At 37.9% G+C, this 19254-nt stretch overlaps 1 protein-coding gene across 3 annotated transcripts; it reads left to right on the top strand.

Moving 5' to 3' along the window:
* The first annotated feature begins 740 nt into the window (after positions 1–740).
* Positions 741–15940, top strand: LOC124275603. 3 transcript variants are annotated; one of them, XR_006898315.1, is made up of 6 exons: positions 741–945; positions 6037–6132; positions 10774–11680; positions 13361–14607; positions 15044–15120; positions 15924–15940. XR_006898315.1 is itself a non-coding variant. In XM_046711206.1 (5 exons), exons 2-4 carry the CDS (start codon positions 6103–6105, stop codon positions 14602–14604), a joined length of 2181 nt encoding a protein of 726 aa, XP_046567162.1. In that variant the 5' UTR covers positions 741–945; positions 6037–6102; the 3' UTR covers positions 14605–14608; positions 15045–15116. The 3 variants fall into 3 exon arrangements, 1 of the variants encoding a protein (XP_046567162.1); XR_006898316.1 differs by lacking the exon at positions 741–945 and adding an exon at positions 1423–1519; XM_046711206.1 differs by lacking the exon at positions 15924–15940 and having other exon boundaries at positions 13361–14608; positions 15045–15116.
* The last annotated feature ends 3314 nt before the right edge of the window (positions 15941–19254 follow it).

Here is a 19254-nt window from a genome sequence, read left to right as displayed (position 1 = left end):
TCTTGTTGTTTGGTTTCATGAACACCTTGATCTCCAAGTCAAAACATTGATTACATAAACAGTTTCGTTGCCTGTTGACCGTCCTATTGCGCAACTTAGTACACTAACCAGTCGAGACTTTTGAGAGTAATTCATTTAACTGGATACATAAATATTAATCAGTATTATTTGATACATCTAAGCACTTGTATATTGCAACACCACGCTCCATCTAATCCTTGCAAACACGTCGTGCAGCGTGCTCTGTCGTACGGCGAGCTCTGACAAACAGAAACCTGGAAATCGTGGACATCTCAAAACGAGGCTCTGCCGCTAGAAAAGTTTGGCGGTCTGGTACGCACTTGATATATCAATCGCATTGTGTGTTACAGAAGTACACTGAATAAGCGCAAAAAACACATGTGTAACCAGTAAGCCAGATGCATTGTGAATCATTTTACGACCTCATCAAACTGGGTCAGTCTGTGACGTCTTAGTTAAGGTCATGCTGCCTACACCTCGCCATAGAATATAGAAATACGATGTTATTAAAGTTTATAATTAAAATTCATTTGTAAATACCATTTTCTTATGAAACAAGGAATTGGATTTCAGTGTAACCATAGTTGTTTGTGATGTGTATTTTCACTTTCACACGAGAAAATTCTGATCGGCTCATGTTTCGGTTTGATTTCACGGCTGATGAAACAGCCTTTGGTGTGATTATATGTAGTTTACGATTTGTTTAATAAGTTACATGAAAACCTTGTCCAACCGGTTCTCTCATGTGAAGCTGCAGTGTGTTGCACACGTCAGTTCTAGTTGTATAAATGCTGTACAAAACCGAGCATGTGCACATGATTCTTAACAGTTCGCAGAGATATGGGCTGGACTTCGCCTCACACGAAGCAAAAGCTAGAAATCTGACTACGACGGTATCAACTACAAAACTGTGACATCAATCGATTGAGTAGTAAAATCAATCTGTGGTGACGCGATTTTCGTAAATTATTAGTAGTAGTAATCTATGGATATTTATATAGCGCTATAGTCCATCCCACATGCATGCTCAAAGCGCTTCTTTGATTTTCCCTCGATCATTGGATGTCAATCTCAGCGGCACATCATACTATAAATCTCAACTCCCTGGGTACCATACAACTCTTGCCACAAGGCGCACCGAGTTAATGTGACTTTCCCATCGAGGTACCAATTCACAGCTGGGAGGACTGGACCACGTAGTCACAGTACTTTGTTTACTGCACGTTGCTGTACCCGCAACTAGGTGTTTGCGCGTATTCATGTTGCCACCTTCTGGTCATTTATTAACGGATTCGTGGGTTCTTTTAAGCGCACAGGGTTGTATAGTACACTGGGGGTTGTGACAACACTGAAAGAGTTTGCACACAAAGTTGACTCCAAGGTTTTTACGCCCGGTCACAGATGGGCTCGATCCCGGCACCTCCAAGCTCGCTGGATGACTAGCCTGCAGCTGGCGCCTTAGGCAGCTCGCCCACCACGCCCCCACTGGACTAATAAGGTTTTTACACTTATCAATTCGTGGCAATTGCCTATTTTGGACTTGCTTAATTTATAACCTTTAAAACCTCCACTGCAACAAACCTGCTATTTAATGAACATTCCCTATGTAAGTAAATCCCTAGCCACCCTTGTCTACAGAACGTACAGGCGCGGTAAACTTTATATTAAGCGTTAGCTACCTTTTATCATATTATAATGTTATGCATTGTTTAATAGGCATATGAGTGTGTATGTTTAAGTACATCAGTATATTTTACCATTTACCTACATTACCTGTTCACAGCAAAAATAACTTGGTTTCCGCAATGCGGAAACCTGGTGGAAAGTGGACTGAAACTTAAGTTTCCACCTAGAATCCAGTGAGTTTCCGTTCTTTTACATTGAGTTTCCGCAATAACGGAAAATTACAATTACCCACTTTCTAAGGGTTTCCGCAAGGTTTCCGTAACCCACACTCCAACAGGTTTCCGCAAGGTATCCGTTACCCACACTCCGACAAGTTCCCGTTGAGTTTCATTTAACTTTGAATCCATCAGGTTTCCGCAAGGTTTCAGTTATTAATAAGACTCCAACAGGTTTCCGCAGAGTTTCAGTTACCAACTATTCGACATAGTTTCCGCATAGTTTCAGTTACCGGTTTCAATTTCAGGTTGACAGGTTTTCATATGCGTTTCAAAGAGCCAAATTTAAACATTCTTCTTTACTCATATCATAAACTCTTGTTAAAAACAATATAAGCAATTTGTTATCATGACATTTACTCTAATGCTCTTTAGCTATTTCATTATTTTTTTACCTTTTTAATTCGGCATCCCATTCAAATTTCCCTTTCTACTAAGTTGTTGGGGTTTTTTTGGTAGTAACACCACTCTTTCAAAATTTCTATTTTTTGTTCCCCTCATTTCTTAATAAGTGTAACACTCCGTCGCGGAATACCTTAGTTGTGCGTGCGACATAAAATAAGCAAATAACTACTACTACCTTACTCCAAACGACACACCCCTTCTTCATTGATAGTTGGGCTGTTCCATTATTCTACAGGGCAAACAATCATTTCCCACGCTGCCTACAATATCAACAACTACAGCCCTCCTCATCCACTTCACCCCTAATCAACCACTACATCCTCCTCATCCACTTCACCCCAACTCACCCACTACAGCTTCCTCATCCACTTCACCCCTAATCAACCATTACAGCCACCTCATCCACTTCACACCTACTCACACACTACAGCCCTCCTCATCCACTTCACCCCTAATCAACCACTACATCCTCCTCATCCACTTCACCCCTACTCACCCACTACAGCCCCCTCATCCACTTTACACCTAGTCACCCACTACAGCTTCCTCATCCACTTCACCCCTAATCAACCATTACAGCCACCTCATCCACTTCATACCTACTCACACACTACAGCCCTCCTCATCCACTTCACACCTACTCACCCACTACAGCCCTCCTCATCCACTTCACCACCTAATCAACCACTACATCCTCCTCATCCACTTCACCCCTACTCACCAACTACAGCCTCCTCATCCACTTCACCCCTAATCAACCATTACAGCCACCTCATCCACTTCACCCCTAGTCAACCACTACAGCCCTCATATACACTTCACCCTACTCACCCACTACAGCCCTCCTCGTCCACTTCACCCCTAATCAACCACTATAGCCCCCTCATCAACTTCACCCCTAATTAATCACTACATCTTCCTCATCCACTTCACTTTAAACTGATTGAATAAAATAATGAATAAAATCAACAACAGTCCTCATAAAAGTTGTCAAAACGTACACTATAAGTTACTATTTCCATCTTGTTTGTGCGATATCGTGTAATGTAAGTCAAGTGACATCTCAGCTTTCGCCGCATTGAACTTCACGCTTGGACACGATGTTTAATGCTAGCATATATGCATGAAGCATTTTTGTCACAGGTCATAACCTAGCACGATACGTCCATAAAGCTCAATCATTTACATATAGGTGATTAGTTTTTGCTTAACACGTTCAGAATAGTATGATTTTACAAAAACAATATCGTCTAAATCTAAGCGTTTTTGTTTACGAGGGCGGCATCCATTGCTGTAATTTGACTGGCTTCCTTCGGCCACATGCATGATTTTTACCAATCACGATCCTTATAGCAGACTGTGGCGAAAAAGCGTCATTAGAAACCAATATTTATCCATTGAAATCGCTTCTCACAACCTCGAAAATACTCGTGGCAAGCTCACAGTGAAATTATTGATGTTCAGAGCTCCCGAACGATACCCGTCATTACAAGAATCGCATCGCGTGTTATTCATCAAAACTTTCGGAAACTGAGGTATTTCCCCCTGTTGTGTCATGTTATCCAACGGGAAACCACTGCCATTGGGAAATAGCTGACCATACATGCTATTTAAGAAATCTTTTATAAAAAAATTCCGATTACTTAAAAATGAAAATATAAAAGAAACTGGTAAGGGGATATTATGACATGTTACAAATGGAAAAGATGGTCGCAGTTTTGGCTTCCTTTGTGGTTTATGTGGACATGATAAATGAATCAGCTTGAAAGGAGAACAAAGTTAAATAATTTTAAGAGAACAATTATTTTTAGAATCTTATTTCATTTCATTGCCATGGTATAAAGTAGTTAAATTAAATTCAAAGCGATCAAAATATCACTGAAATTTATTTATATTATTTTATAAGGTTAAAGCAGTTTCTCCCATGTTCTTTAAAAATGAACTTACCAGTGTGTTATCTGATAATTTTGTTCTGTTATGTAGAACAAGTTGAAAAGTTATCTGAATTTACAAGTGTGTAGTTCGTATGTATGTTGGAATATACTTGGACCGTTCACTTCAAACTGCATGTGATAATTATATTCTTTCAGTAAAACAAGTTGAAAGCTTTGATGAATTATGTAAGGTTTGAAAAATTGTCTGAGTTTATGAGATTGTAGATTGTATACGTTGGAATCTACTTGGACCATTGACTAGAAAATGCACTTGCATAATATCAAGGTGCTATTTGAAAATGATATTCTTTCAATAAAACAAGTTGAAAGCTTTGATGAAGTATTTAAGGTTTGAAAAGTTGTTTGAATTTATGAGAATTTGGAATATATATGCACTTACATAAATCAATGTGCTATCTGATTATCTTTCAGCAAAACAAGGTGAACATTTTTATGTGATTTTACCTACATTAATGAAGTGTCGTTCAAACCAAATCTTATGTGCCATTTTCTTTTACCTAAGACTTAATTTTTGACAATTGCATCTTGAAGAATTCTTGGAAGGGTCTTGATATTTGGGTTAAATTATCTGTATGTACCCTGAATTGCTGAATGATCATAGTAATCGCAAATTTGTAGTCAAGATTTACAGTGTTCAGAAAGTAAGAAATGGTTGAGCTTTTGACTATTTTATTGAATTCATAATATTAGATGCGCTTGGTCTATATTATAATACCTACTTAAATGTGTCTATACACTTAAAAACTGCAAAATACCCCTAAGTTGCAAGATGTGTCCACCTAAACCTAAATGAGAGTAGGCAGCACTGCTGTATTTGTAAGTATATCGTATCAATATGTGACGATTGTCAGATCCCTATGATCGTAGTTCATTTCTTTTTCCCCGTATATGCACGCATAGGGAAACGCTTTGTAATGGTCCGTGAAATATGTACAAGGTCCCTCATGCACAGCGCGACCATTAATTTTCTCGTAGAAGTAGTTAGGAATGAATGCAACCCGACCCAAACAGTATCGTATGTGCACAGCTAGATACCCTTGTAACTGTATACACTTGTAGCTACATTCCACCGTCTGTATTGCTTTCCTAATCTTAATCACTCATGAGAATACCTGCAAGTCTAAATAAGGAATCTGATGTAATTTTCTAATGGTAAGGGGGTGCATTTTTACCTTATAACACTACTAACTGCACACGGTTATCAACCCGTGAATATTCGGGTTAGCATTGGTGTCTTCAGCAACCCTTGCTTCCTGAAAGAGACGATTACGGGGTTGGGTGGTCAGACTCGCTGACTTGGTTGACACATGCCATCGTATCACAACTGCGTAGAATAATACTCATGCTCTTGATCATTGGATTATCTGGTCCAGACTCGATTATTTACAAACCTCCGCCATATAGCTGGAACATTGCTGAGTGCGGCGTTTAACCACAACCAACCACCACCGTTATTAGGTGGGTAGAACACCTGTGCACCTGGTCATGGGTTATTGGACTCTTCCCATGCTCCCCGTCTTCATAAATCAGATGCTGATTAATCTGAGGCTCTGTACGTGTTGATTGCATGCCACGAGGTGATACTTATTGCCACGATTCAGACAGGGCTCTGCATGTGCGGAGTATTACAGATGTTCCTAGATATTCAACAGTGTCAGAGATCCTCCCTTTGAATCAGTGGCCTTGGGAACGTAAATGAATACCCTTAAGTTCTGTTTAGTCGGGAATTGCTATTTACCGGAAACAAACTATAGGTTTCAGTTAGCAAGGCTTCTACGGACGTAAAAGTTTCATCATCAAAACTTCGTGTGCTTCCCGACATGGAGACCAGTGTGGAGAACGCGATCAGGGTAAGTTAAACTTAAAGACGTAGATTCTCCTATTTATGATTTATCACATTGCTATTTTCAAACCGTAACAATGGCTTTACATTATTTTATATTCGAACATATTATGAAATAACAGATATAAACGAGCCATTAAAAGCAACTGTGCTTTGGTATATTTCTTCGAAACGTGCAAATATAACAGTAATGAAGAGCGTGGGACCATTGAACAATGACCGGGTTGGTTGAGTAAGAGCTGTAAGGTACTGGGAACAGAACAGGCAAGATGGGTTACGCATTCGTGGCGATAGATAGTCACATTCAAACAGTGAGTAAGGAACTCGACACAAACTACATTTTCTAAGAGTCAAAAGTCCCTTTATCCATTTGCAATTGAATATCGATACTATGGGGATCACGCTGGACCTTTAGAGGACTCGGGTCGGTCTTTTAAGGCCACCCAGGGTATGTAAACACATTGAGACTGTGAAAGCCTATCGATGGTCGACAGGCATGAGACTAAGCTATCGGTCGTTCTTCTGCTGCCTTGTGGGCGCCCTGCCGAGCATGTATTGACAATGAACAGTGGTATCATATAGCTGATTTGCCCTGATTTACAAATCACCTGAGACAAATCGTCAACCGTAACCATTTCACACCACAGGCCCTCGTGTCTTTGCGAGGATTAAAGATTAAAAATATGATTTTTTAGATGAGCCCAGACTCGAAATGCTTCACAGTACAATAAATCGTGACAAGGCAAGACACTTCCGCGTACCTCACCCGCCTGCTGTTTTCGATTGCTACGATACCACCGCAAGCAATCGATTAAAACCTTTTTTAATTGTTCCCAAGGTATACAGTAAACACAGCAAAGGTGAAGATACATTGCTGTAAAAGTGTAATTATAATTAGTTGCTGAATATTGAGATGAGTGAATTTCATTTATGATTGACATTTTCAATTTCATTGTTTCTCGTTGAAATACCTTTATCTTCAGAAAATATATCTTTTAATACTTTTTTATAATTAATGAATTTTGGAATTGATGTTTCAATATAACATAAATTGATATGTTTTTTATGGCAGAGATGATGTTTTGATTTAGTAATACATCATTATGCAATGTACCAAACCAAAATGTATTTTGTAATGTTTATTTTTCGTGGTAAATAGTTATTAATCCAGAATTCTAGATCATTCCAGAATTCATTCTTTCACAACCTTCCCAATAAACATGACAAATGCTCACAGAAATAGCATTGCAAAAACTACACAAATCATAGTCAAGCAGGTTCATTTTCAGTAATTCTCTTTAGTATAAATAACTCTTAGCAAAAATCTGAATTGAAAATAAAGAAATTTAACATCTTTCAATCCATGTCTAGAGAAATTAAAATATTTGTGCCAGTCAAATTCACAATCATTCAATATCATTTCCCATTTAGTACAAATCTCAAATTTATCATATTTAGAAATCAGCTTGTCATAAAATAATCTTGAACCCTTTGAGAGTTTTATCATTTTTCTTTGGTAAACATTGATGTAGGAAATTGTAGGAAGGAATGATTCTTGTCCTTTTGACAACATTTTTGCCAAATATCAGGTAAGATGTGAAGTAGATAGTTATAGTCAAATAGTGTCCCTCTTATTTTGTATTATAACTTTATCTTATCAAAAGGCATAAATCCATTTTCATCACACAGGTCTTTTACTGTCAATAAACCCTTATCAGCCAAGTGTTTAATAACTTGACAAGTTTGGGTTTTTTATAATTATGATTGAGCCATAATGGTTCTGCAATAATGTGATCAATATTGTCAGAATCAAGATTAAACATTTTGCATTAATTGTTCCATGCTCTTAAAACATCTTTCCAATAAGGTTTTTTTTAATGTTGAGTATTTTGTTAATATTTGGTCCATACTTGAAGATATCATTATAAGGTATATTACAAGGATTATTGTCAGATGATTTTGTACAGTAAAGTCTAAGAGTGGGTGATTTTAGAGCTTCAATAAATGATTTTAATATCAACCATACCCAGTCCCCTTCAGGCTGTAATCTTTTCATTGTGATTCTTTTTATTTAAGCATTTTTATCATTCCACACGAATTTGAAAAAAATATGCTTTTTTAAGGGATTTAATAAAGGCCTCTGGAGGATTGGGCAATGAGCTGAAAATATGTAATTGTTTTGAGAGGGCTAATGCTTTTAATTGACAGTAATTTTTCCTGTCAATCTGAATGTCCTTTTCTCCATACTGCTAATATATGTTTATTTCTTCCAGTCTTTTTCTTGTATTAATCAACCATAGATCAGCAAGGTTTTGGGAAAATTATATTCCCAGCACTTCAAACTCTCAATTATATCATTCTATTTTCAACCTTTTACATAATATTTCACTGCCTGCCTTTGAGCCAATCCAGATTGCTTTAATCTTATCTATATTTATCAAGTATTGATTGTTTCAATAGCTGCACACAGAATCTCAACTGTACCATCAAGAAATCATTTTATTTTTGTCATCAATAACAATGCCTTTAATTTTATCATTATTTCTTATCATACTTCTAAAGATTTCAACTACAAAGAGGAATATATTTGGTGATAGGGATCATCCTGTCTACAGCCCTTTTAATTTTCAAAGACGCCACATCAGATAAGTGATCATTTTGTATCATGCAAGAAGTTGTGTGATATGTTAGAGGACTGAATTGATGAAATCTTTTGAAACAGTGTCAAATGCTTTTCAAAATCAATTAGAATCCTGGCATATTGGCCTTTGTTTTGTTTTTTTGCTTCAAACATGATGTCATATAATAATCTTGTATTTTCACTAATAGTTCTACCTGGGAAAACCTGTTTGGTTTTCATGTATAAGTAAGTTTAAAGTCCCTTTTAAACGGTTTGTTATGCATGCACTAAGTATTTTATAAACAGCCTTTAAATGAGTGGTTGGTCTCCAATTTTCATCTTAGTTCTATCTTTATTTGCATTAAGTATGCATGTTATAACCCTTCTCTTCATTGTCAAAGATAATTTATTCTTAATAGAAACATCATTAACAAATCGGAAAATCCATATTTTAAGGTCATTCCAGAAATATGTAAAGAGATCAATAGGGAATCCATCAATACCAGGACTCTTATTGTTTTTCACATCTTTCACTGCAAAGGTGATTTTATCCATATCAATATCATTTTCGATTTACCCATCATTCAGTGTAGCTGCTTCAACCTTCTGTAAATTGACATTATTTTTCCAAGTTGCTATTTGATGAATAGAAATATATAATGTCTTTTAAAATGTCCACAGCTGCTTTAACATAGAAATGCTATCTCTAATCTCCTCATTTTTATCAGTTACAATTCTATCTTTTTTTATCTTTTTGATATTATCTGTACACATTTCTTTTGTCTCAGAAAAGTATATAATTTGAAATGAAGTAAATCAGAGTAATGAATTGAGAGGGCAAGGCAGTGTTTTAGTTGATTTTCTAAAATGAGAGTAGGTTCAAAGTATAATTTTTCTGAAGTTAATTGACATTTGTTATCAATCAAGTTGAAATTAAAACAATTGGATTGAAAATAAATAAAAGGTACAAAAGATAAGAAACAGTCATATACATTCAGTAGCTGGGAGAGTTTGTACAACAGTGTAATTTGAACCTGATGGGAACAAGTTTTAGTCAACAACAGAGGAAATGCAATAAATAAACACAGAAATATGAGAAAATAAAACCAAAGAAAAACCGAGGCATGCTCTTTGACGGAATACTTCAGATATAAATAAATCATCCCAATTAAAAAGAAATAGATGTCTACTGGGAATCATTATCACTCGCGGTGTAGATACTGTATTGTACAGAAGGAATTACACATGCCGTCAAATTTAGAAATCTCTACCTACTTCGAAACTGATGCATGTACAAGAATCATAAGCTATGTTCAGGCATGAGCAAAGAAATTGGAATATGTATTTATCTATGGTGTAATGGGCCGAAATAAAATACAATGAATATCGAAAACACAGTCAACCTTTTCACAATTATTTATGTTTAGGAAACCCAGAAAGGCCACTAAACAAGCGCGTTTTGCAAGACATTAGCATTTTTTCAAGTGTTTTCCACCAAGGGTTGATATATTCTATCACAAATTCAAGAGGGACTATCATCAAACACCATGCTTCCAAACGTTCCAGATGGTAATTAGAAAGTAACAAGCAGTGTCTTTAGTGTCAAATCCTGTTTTAGTGACAGAGAATAATTATACTATTTATATCATACAAAATACATGTATTTCAATATAAAATGTTGCTTGAGAAATATGTTGTAATTATGTGTTACATTGAACTAAAGTAAGCTTGACCCGACCATGGGTCATTTGAACCGAAATCTGGACCGGAAAAAGTACAGATGTCTGTGTTATGGGTTTTTTTCCAGGTTTTAAAAGTTTTAAATCAAATTATTTATTTTCGAAAATGTAATCATGTAGATGTCTTTGAGTGTTGTCTTGCGCCAATACAGTTCAGTTTTCATGGATACAGCAGAACCTAACGTGTTTTCAATTGAAAATCAAACATATTACAAAATCAACTCACAGGCCATCCACCCGCGATAAGAAAATATATCTTTTCAATGTATGAAAATTTACTGTGTTTCAGAGATTTTATCCGGTTCGTGTGGTGGTCGTATTCCTGTCATGGACACTGACATCATTTGCATGTCACCAGCTTGCCAAGATTTACTTCCTCTTGAACGACTCCGAACCTTATGACGTCATTGTTGTGTCATGCACGCAGCTCTTCTTCTGTGCCCTGTGTCTGACAATCTCAGACCCGACCGGGACTCTTTCCGTCAATGATAACGTCAAGTACAAAAGTATCACATTAGCTGGTCATGCGATAGGAATGCTATCGACCAATTACAGCATGTCTCTTATCCACGCCTCCTCGACATTTGCAGTGAAGATGTTGCAACCAATCACAAGCGCCGTTATCCAGTGGATGGTATTCGCTGTCCCTCTCTCAGTATCGACTGTCATCAGTCTCCCTATCATCGTCACTGGAGCCATCATCTTCACCGGGAATCCATTGCAAGACGCCATTTTGTCCCAAGGGTTAATTTGGGCTCTGATTTCAAATATCGCACTGGTCTTTAGAAACATTGCTTTGAAGAAACTTTTTGAACATGGTCAACTGTTGACACAAAGATCCAAACATATAACATCCATTTCAATATGTACATTGGTAGTTGGTCTTTCGCTAAAATTCAAATTTGGGGATACTGAACATTTCTTAGCAATATCATGTGCAGTATTGTCGGCCATCGCCAACGTAGTCTATACCTACTTGTCGGTGTCAATGGTGCTGAAGTCGGTGTCTGTTATCACTCACGCTGTCCTCAACATCATGAAGAGAGCATTTGTCGTGGTTTTACTTTGTGTATTTGCTCAAAAGCATGTCCTCTTCAGTAACTGGGCTGGTTTGGCTTTGGCTGCAGTGGGAGTATATGTTTATTCAGCTGAGAAGAAGCCTCAGCAGAGCACATCGATGGATGGACGGCCTGTTGGTATGTACAACACTGTCATAGAGATGTTTCAGAGAAAAACAAAATACAAAATGCTTTTTTTTATTAAAGCACTTCTTCTTTCAGTGTAAGGAACTTTCTCAGTAGGACCCGTGACGATCCGGGATAGAATTGATCTTTAGTAACCCATCCAAGAGGCGACACGTGTGATCGTATCCCAATTGCGTAGATCGATGCTCATAATGTTGATAACTGGATTGTCAGATCCAGACTCGATTATTTACAGACCGCCGCTATATAGCTAGAATAATCTTAAGTAGGTGTCGTGTATGCGGTTAAAGATGAGGGGGTATGTTGCTAGGGTGGTAATAAAGGTTGTACTGTTAGTGTTTTGTGTACAACTGACTTCCATGGTATCTCTTTTAAAGTGCACCAAGCCACAACTGATAATGTAGCAGGCTGTATAAGCCCTTGGCTAAAGCCCTGTGCAGATCCGAGTTAGGATTCGTCCCCAGGAACTCACCCTTTTGGTAAAAGGCAACTAAAGGGATCGGATGGTCAGGCTCGCTGATTTGGTTCATGAATGTCAACGTATCCCAATTGCATAGATCGTTGCTCCTGATATCAGTCACTGGAGTGTCTGGTCCAGATTCGATTATTTACAGACAGGAATCATGTAACATATGCTGAGTTACATAACAAACTGACAAACCCAGAATAAAGAATGTATTTTGTCCTTTTTCAATCCCAACAAAATAGGCTAACGATAGGCACTTACATCAAAGAAACATACTAAACACCGCACCGTATGTACGTGTGTGAACGTCATATTTCAAAAACAAGTAAAGCTCCGGGTAAGGAACGAGCAGCGGGGTTGGGTAATCGGGCTCTCTCATTCATGTCATCGTATTGTAATTTCGTAGAGCGTTGTATTGAGTGGTCAATACTTTACAAACCATCATCATTTTGCGTAAAATAACAAGCATTGTCAAGGTCAGAATAAACCCCTTTTTTAGTTGATCACGCTTCTATCCACTAAAGGAATCGTATGATCAGTCACTGTGATTGGGTAATCCGGCGAACATGATATCTACCTGAAGTTGCGCGGTGCGTGACAGATCACCTGCCTGCTGCTTGGGAGTAGCTGAATTATTTCAAACTCACTCGAACATTGTTTATGTACTTGTAAACTAACCCGTGAAGATCCGGTTTAGAACTTGTGACCCGTGAAGGTCCGGGTTAGAATATTGATCTTCAGTAACCCATGCTTGTCGTAAGAGGCGACTAACGGGATTGGGTGTTCAGGCTCGCTGACTTGGTTGACACATGTCATCGGTTCCCAATTGAGCAGATCGATGCTCATGCTGTTGATCACTGGATTGTCTGGTCCAGACTCGATTATTTACAGACCGCCGCCATATAGTTGGAATATTGCTGAGCGCGGCGTAAAACTAGACTCACTCACTTAGAATTTGTCTTCATCAACATATGCTTGTCGTAAGAGAGGGCTAATGGGGTCGCGTGGTGAGGCTCGCTGACTTGGTTGACACATGTCATCGTATCCCAATTGAATAGATTAGTGCTCATGCTGTTGGTCACTTGATTGTCTGGTCCAGATTTGATTATTTACGGACCGCCGTCATATAGCTGGAATACTGCTGAGTGCGGCGTGTTACAAACAGAAACTTGTCATCTTATTCTGACTTCATTCATTCATTTCAGGTCAGCACATACGCAGGACAAGAACCTACATACTGGCTGGTTTAACTGGACTTATTATTCTATCGTTCACCTTCTCATCGCGTTCATCGTTCGATGAATGGCCTATATTACAGGTTCTTAAAAAGGGCATTCTAAATCACAATGCAACTGTTATGAATGACAAAAAAACAATAGTAAACGACGAGTTTCTGAAATGGAGATTGGTAGACCATCCCACAGACACTAATCAAATGTCATCGTTAATGACGTCACGTGATGACGTCATAAATGAAGCTCAGCGAATACATATGAACCTTTTCAAGGATTTGATTGGTGGGTATAAACGCGCAATGTTGTTTGATGTAGCCGATTATGAGAACAAAGGCGACCCGGCTATAGCTGTGGGCGAGATCCGTCTCCTAAGGAGACTTGGCATCCAGCTTGTTTACTATTGCGTATCTGCCAAGTGTACGGCAACTGCAATAGAAACAGCATTCAAAGAAAGCAAACTTTATTCCAAGGATGATCTAGTGATTCTGCTACAAGGGGGAGGGAACTTGTTTTCATACAAGAAAGCTGAAACATTGAGAGAACGGGTCATCACTAAATTCACAAATCACAAGATAATAATGTTTCCACAAAGCATTTGGTTTCGTTTTGGAGAGACAAAACTTCATCAGTATGCCAGTATGTATAACAAGCATGGCAACCTTACCGTGATGGTGCGTGACAGACTTTCGTTACAAAGAGCAAAGGGTGTTTTCACGAGAGCAAGTATAATCCTGGCACCAGATATGGCCTTCCAAATTGGACCTGTTTCGCGGTTCAGGACACCATCCTTCGACATTTTGTGGCTTAGACGCCAGGACAGTGAAACAACCGGATATAACCTCCCCGTCTTCCCTGCGAATGTCTCAGTTCGCGTTTCCGACTGGTTACACTGGTCCACGCCCCGTGATGATAGCTCCATGGAAACTGCCTTTAACATTGCCACAAACGGCTTGTTGTTCCTTCAGAGAGGTCGTGTGGTAATCACTGACCGCCTACACGGACACATCCTGTCCACCCTGCTGGGCATTCCACACGTGCTTCTGGACAACAACTATCACAAGGTGTCCAGCTACAGGCAGACCTGGACGAGGGGTGTGGAGTTCGTGAAACTTGCCAATACAAGCGCCCAAGCTCTTGACATGGCGATGGAACTCTTACAGAAATACAACTCAACACTCCCTGATATTGTTGAATATAACGTAAAGCATAACTAAGTTGGTATACGTTAAGGTTAAGGTACTGTTAGTACCTACACCGAAACGTTGCACTCATTGCAATAAAGAAGTTGACTATCCATAGAACTTGGTTTTCCTTCATCTTTACAACTTCTAAAATGCCAGTCAAAGAAGTGATACGTTAAGGTTGCCTGACATTGTCCAACATCTGAGGTACACACTAAAAGTTCTATCTATACTTAGATCCTCAATACCTAATTTTTATAACCTACCTATACATGTCTTGTTTCAAATATTTGATATGAAAATTCTACCAATTCTGGGGCGGTGGGGTAGCCTGGTGTTTAAAGCGTTCACGCCGAAGACCCGGTTCACATTCATCACATGGATACAATTTGTCAAGCCCATATCTGGTATCCCCCGCCGTGATGTTGCTTGAATATTGCAAAAAGCGGCGTAAAACCCAACTCTCTCACTCACTCTACCAATTCTGCCAAATGGCAGTGAAGTATGGGGCTTTTACAAATCACCCAACGTTATGAAAATTCACGACAAATTTTGTAAACAAGTTCTTTGTCTTCGAAGAAATACCCCAAATATCTTTGCCTGTGCTGAACATGGCAGACACTCATTAAAAGCAAATATATATTGTAAAATTATTAGATATTGGTCTAGATTGATCTCCCAAGATGATAATGTCATCTTTAAGAAAGCATATGAATATCAATATAGCCTTGTGGAGAAAGGACGCAAATGTTGGGCATTGAATGTGAAAAGTATTTTAAACCGTTATGTATTTGGAAATGTTTGTTTTTACCAGAATGTGGGAAATATCACTGTTTTCATGTATCTATTCTAACAAAGATGTATTGATCACGATAGCCAGTCACGGAAGGATGATCTGTGCTTTCAAAACTCGACTTTCTACATAATATTAAAGATAATGACTCTTATGAGTTTTACATCAGTCACATCAAGTCTAAAGTATTTCGTATTATTTTAAGTAAATTCCGACGTTCCAGTCATATGTTGATGATTGAATACGGTAGACGCCTTGGTCTTGAGCGAAGTGATCGCCTGTGTCCTTTTTGTATCATTCCAACTGTTGAAAATAAATATCATTTCTGCCTTGAGTGTCCATTTTACAATGATATTAGAGAACATACAATCCTCAAATATTATTATAATCTCCCATCACATGAGAAGCTGTTTCAACTGTTCAATTCAAAGAATATAATTATAAGATATCAAACTCGTTCCCCTTTCATATCAAGTTTATGTCCCGAGTGAAATAATTTTCCTTTGTCACGAGTTTAGCGAGTCCTAATTGAAAACAATGAAAATATCGTTAAAATAAACGATATGTTGTTATTTGCTTTATTTATCGTCGCACCCACAACTAAGGTATTTCGGCGACGGGGTAGTACACTTATTAAGCAAAGATACTGGAGTTTGCTGAGAGATTATTGGATTGTTAAAGGCTTTTGGGGGCTATGTAGCTACAAAAACCAGTATTACCATTTTGGTCCTTGGAACCGTCAGTATAAATGTGAAGATTATCTTGTGGATTGTAATTTTGTTGTATGATTTCTTGCACTGTGAATTTATTAAGTATATTGCGTTCAGTACGTTTTGTGTTGGCCAGGATTTTAGGCAGTAATACTGGAGGAAGAGATTTGTAATATGGATTTGTATTATATTCTGTAGCATATAAATCAAGTTGTTGTTTAATTTCCTGTATTTTTTGTCCAAACGGTTTTTTGGTATTTGCCTTTATTGATAATGATTTTATTTTTATTTTTAAGAGATGTATAGTGGTTTTCAGTTTTGTTTGTAATGGGTTTGTTAAGGGATTGAGTTACATATTTCATTGTACATCTTTCCAGTTCGAGAGTGAGGTCTAGTTCCCCGCATTCTACCAATAATGTTTGGAGGGATGTTCCTGGGAAGGCTCCAGTTATACATTCAAGTGCTTGGAATGGAGAACATTCCTCAGTTATCTCCCTTTACCGCTTCGCAAATAGATGGCGCCAGTCACTACGGTCCTAAGTTAACTTCCGGTATAATGATGGCGTTCAAAGTTTGTTGCACGGTCCAAGAGGTCAAAACTTGTTGAAATGGTTGTTGACTGTCATTCGAAATAGCGACGAATAATCAAACCAAAGCAAGATTAGGTAGCCGTCAGCTCTCGCCAGTCTCACTCTCAGTGTTGCGTGCCATTTCCACTTCTGACAGAGCGATTTCATTACTGCAACTAACTATGGTAAGTACCACGTATGTTTTAAAGTTTTGGGAAAAGGTTTGTTATTATTATTGTCCTTGCCAAATTTAGTTATCGTGCATGTCAAGCAAAATTACGAGCAGGGATTTTGAATCAATTCAGGAAAAAGAATCTTTGTTCAAGAGGGACACACACTTTAGTGAGGCTGCTTAGCAAAATAATTGTGCAAAATGTGATAAAAGCACCAAACTTGGCACAAACGTTCACTAATATGTAGTGATCATTCTAAGATAAGGAGGCATTAGAAATAATCATTCTTCTGCGCATCCGCAACATTTAAATAATACAATGACAAATTTCACGAAAACTAATAATACTTTTTATTTCAAACAGTTTTTATATGTTTTTGAAAAGCTTTTGACTTACAATCACATCAATACTGACCCTTTCTAGCATATTCCTTGGCACAAACACAGTGATGAACACTTCAGGGAGCCTTTGCGGCAGGTATAGCGATGTTTGCAGCCTTTTTTGCATTTGCATGAAACCAATTCCGAGCATGATTTTGCTTTATGTGTTTGTGTCATATCTTGAAATATTTCGCAGCCATAGAGTAATTTAGATATGATGAGTGATTTATATAGTAGTAGTAGTGTTTGTTTGTTGCTACCCCATTTACTATGTGATGGGTATTTAATAATGTTGAGATCTGACTTGCATTTTTCTGGTCTATGGAGACATTAAAGTCTCTGTCTGTTAGAAAGGCTGATACTGGTGCTGCAGGCGGGCCTTGTCTATAGGTGCCAGTAACATAGTTCTCGCCAAAGTAGGTGAGCAGTTCCTCAGCATCCTCATGGACAATGTCCTTCAGATGACCCATACCCTCAAGAGCATCAAGCTTGCCACAGAACAATCTGAAGTCTTGATCATCACGATAGGTCTGAACTAAGCCAAGACTCTGGACCTTTCTTCATGTACTCTGGGTTAACACACCACCTACAACCTCGAATGAAGACGATTTCAAGCCTATTTTGTTCTGACTCTGAAAGTGTTTTTAACCCCTACATGAAAAACCACGGGAGGCATGGCATTGGCAGTAGAACACATGTTTTGTGCGGGAGGACAAGTGGACAGTGGCAATGATCGAGATACAAGAGCGCCGCTCATCTTTTGATGTTGTGTGTTAGAAACTCCCTGTGCATTCTACACAACATACACGCTGAAGGTATTCAATGGCCTGATAATATACACAACTCTTCCAACCAGGTGTCCGTCAATTTTGACAAACTCATTAACTTTTACGGGCGACGCCATATTTGTTTACACTCACGATAGACCTAGTAGATGTATTTTATTTTTTTTGTTTTTATGTACAGAAACTTGAGTCATCAAAGGATTGAAAACTTATCCTTGTAACCACACTAAAAAAGATTTTTATTTAATTCCAAAGAAGTGTTCTCATATTACATGCTCTCAGAAGGTGTGAACACTTCTGAATGAAAATCAAGAATGGAATGAGTAATGAAAGAAGTACCGATAATGTCAAAGTTCACCTAGTAGCCAATCAAATCACTCGAAGGTGTAATGACACATGTGTCATAACACTTTGTTATGAAACCCCTCTACCCTTTACCACGTGGGTAATAATTGTCATTAATGATCTTGGAAATATTTTTATCTAGCTCTTAAAACACATAATATTGTAATATCTCCATATCCTGATGTGTATCCTGCTCCGTAGCTTCATGTTAATGATTATATTGGAGCTTGTTAAACAGCACATGGTCTTAACTGTATAATGGGCCTGTGGCCCCTTTACTGAAATGAACACCCCACCCTCTCTCACCAGTGGTGTTCCGATGAATCGGAATGTCCCTAAACGACCAAGCAATCGTTCACAGTTTCTCATTATGGAATAAACGATTCTGGAACACTTCTTTTGCATTTCTTTACAAGGAGGCTTTACATGATTCTTTTTCGCGGTTTAGCAATCTTCCCTTCAAACTAATGAGCCATGCTTCCTATTGTTGTTTATCAATGTGAAAGGTCACTTGGAATGAAACATATTCCGATTTTGAACTTTAAAAGCATTTTGGAGTCCTCTAGAAAATTCAACGGAGAAAGAATATTCTTTCATGCATTACATAAACATCATGCAATCACGATAAAATGGTGATTTCAAAATCTATGAAATTTAATATATTCGGTCTAATAATTAGTAAAACTAAAACATGTTGCAGCTTATAATAAGCTTAGAGTATGATAATTATATTGGAAATTGTTTAATCTTCAGATTCCTGAGATACGTTTATCATATCATATGACATATACATGATATTAAAGGGTTCAAAGAGCTGGCTTAAAGGTCGCATGCAACGTAAAACACAACTTTGCAGATTCTGATACTTTTCGGTATGGACTTACCGAAACAAATCATCAGAAATGCAGATTCAACTTATGAAGTTGAA

The sequence above is a fragment of the Haliotis rubra genome, unplaced genomic scaffold (genome assembly GCF_003918875.1).
Source record: "Haliotis rubra isolate DU_JTF1 unplaced genomic scaffold, ASM391887v1 Scf20, whole genome shotgun sequence".
In the NCBI taxonomy this organism is placed as follows: domain Eukaryota; kingdom Metazoa; phylum Mollusca; class Gastropoda; order Lepetellida; family Haliotidae; genus Haliotis; species Haliotis rubra.
The sequence above is the reverse complement of the archived record's forward strand: the minus strand, read 5'-3'. Positions and strand labels throughout refer to the sequence as shown.

Bases quoted from the DNA above. Each gene is read 5' to 3' on its own strand.
- LOC124275603 (XM_046711206.1), top strand. From the start codon at position 6,103: ATGGAGACCAGTGTGGAGAACGCGATCAGG. The intron at 6,133-10,773 runs GTAAGTTAAACT...ACTGTGTTTCAG, and splicing joins GTGTGGAGAACGCGATCAGG to AGATTTTATCCGGTTCGTGT. The intron at 11,681-13,360 runs GTATGTACAACA...CATTCATTTCAG, and splicing joins GATGGATGGACGGCCTGTTG to GTCAGCACATACGCAGGACA.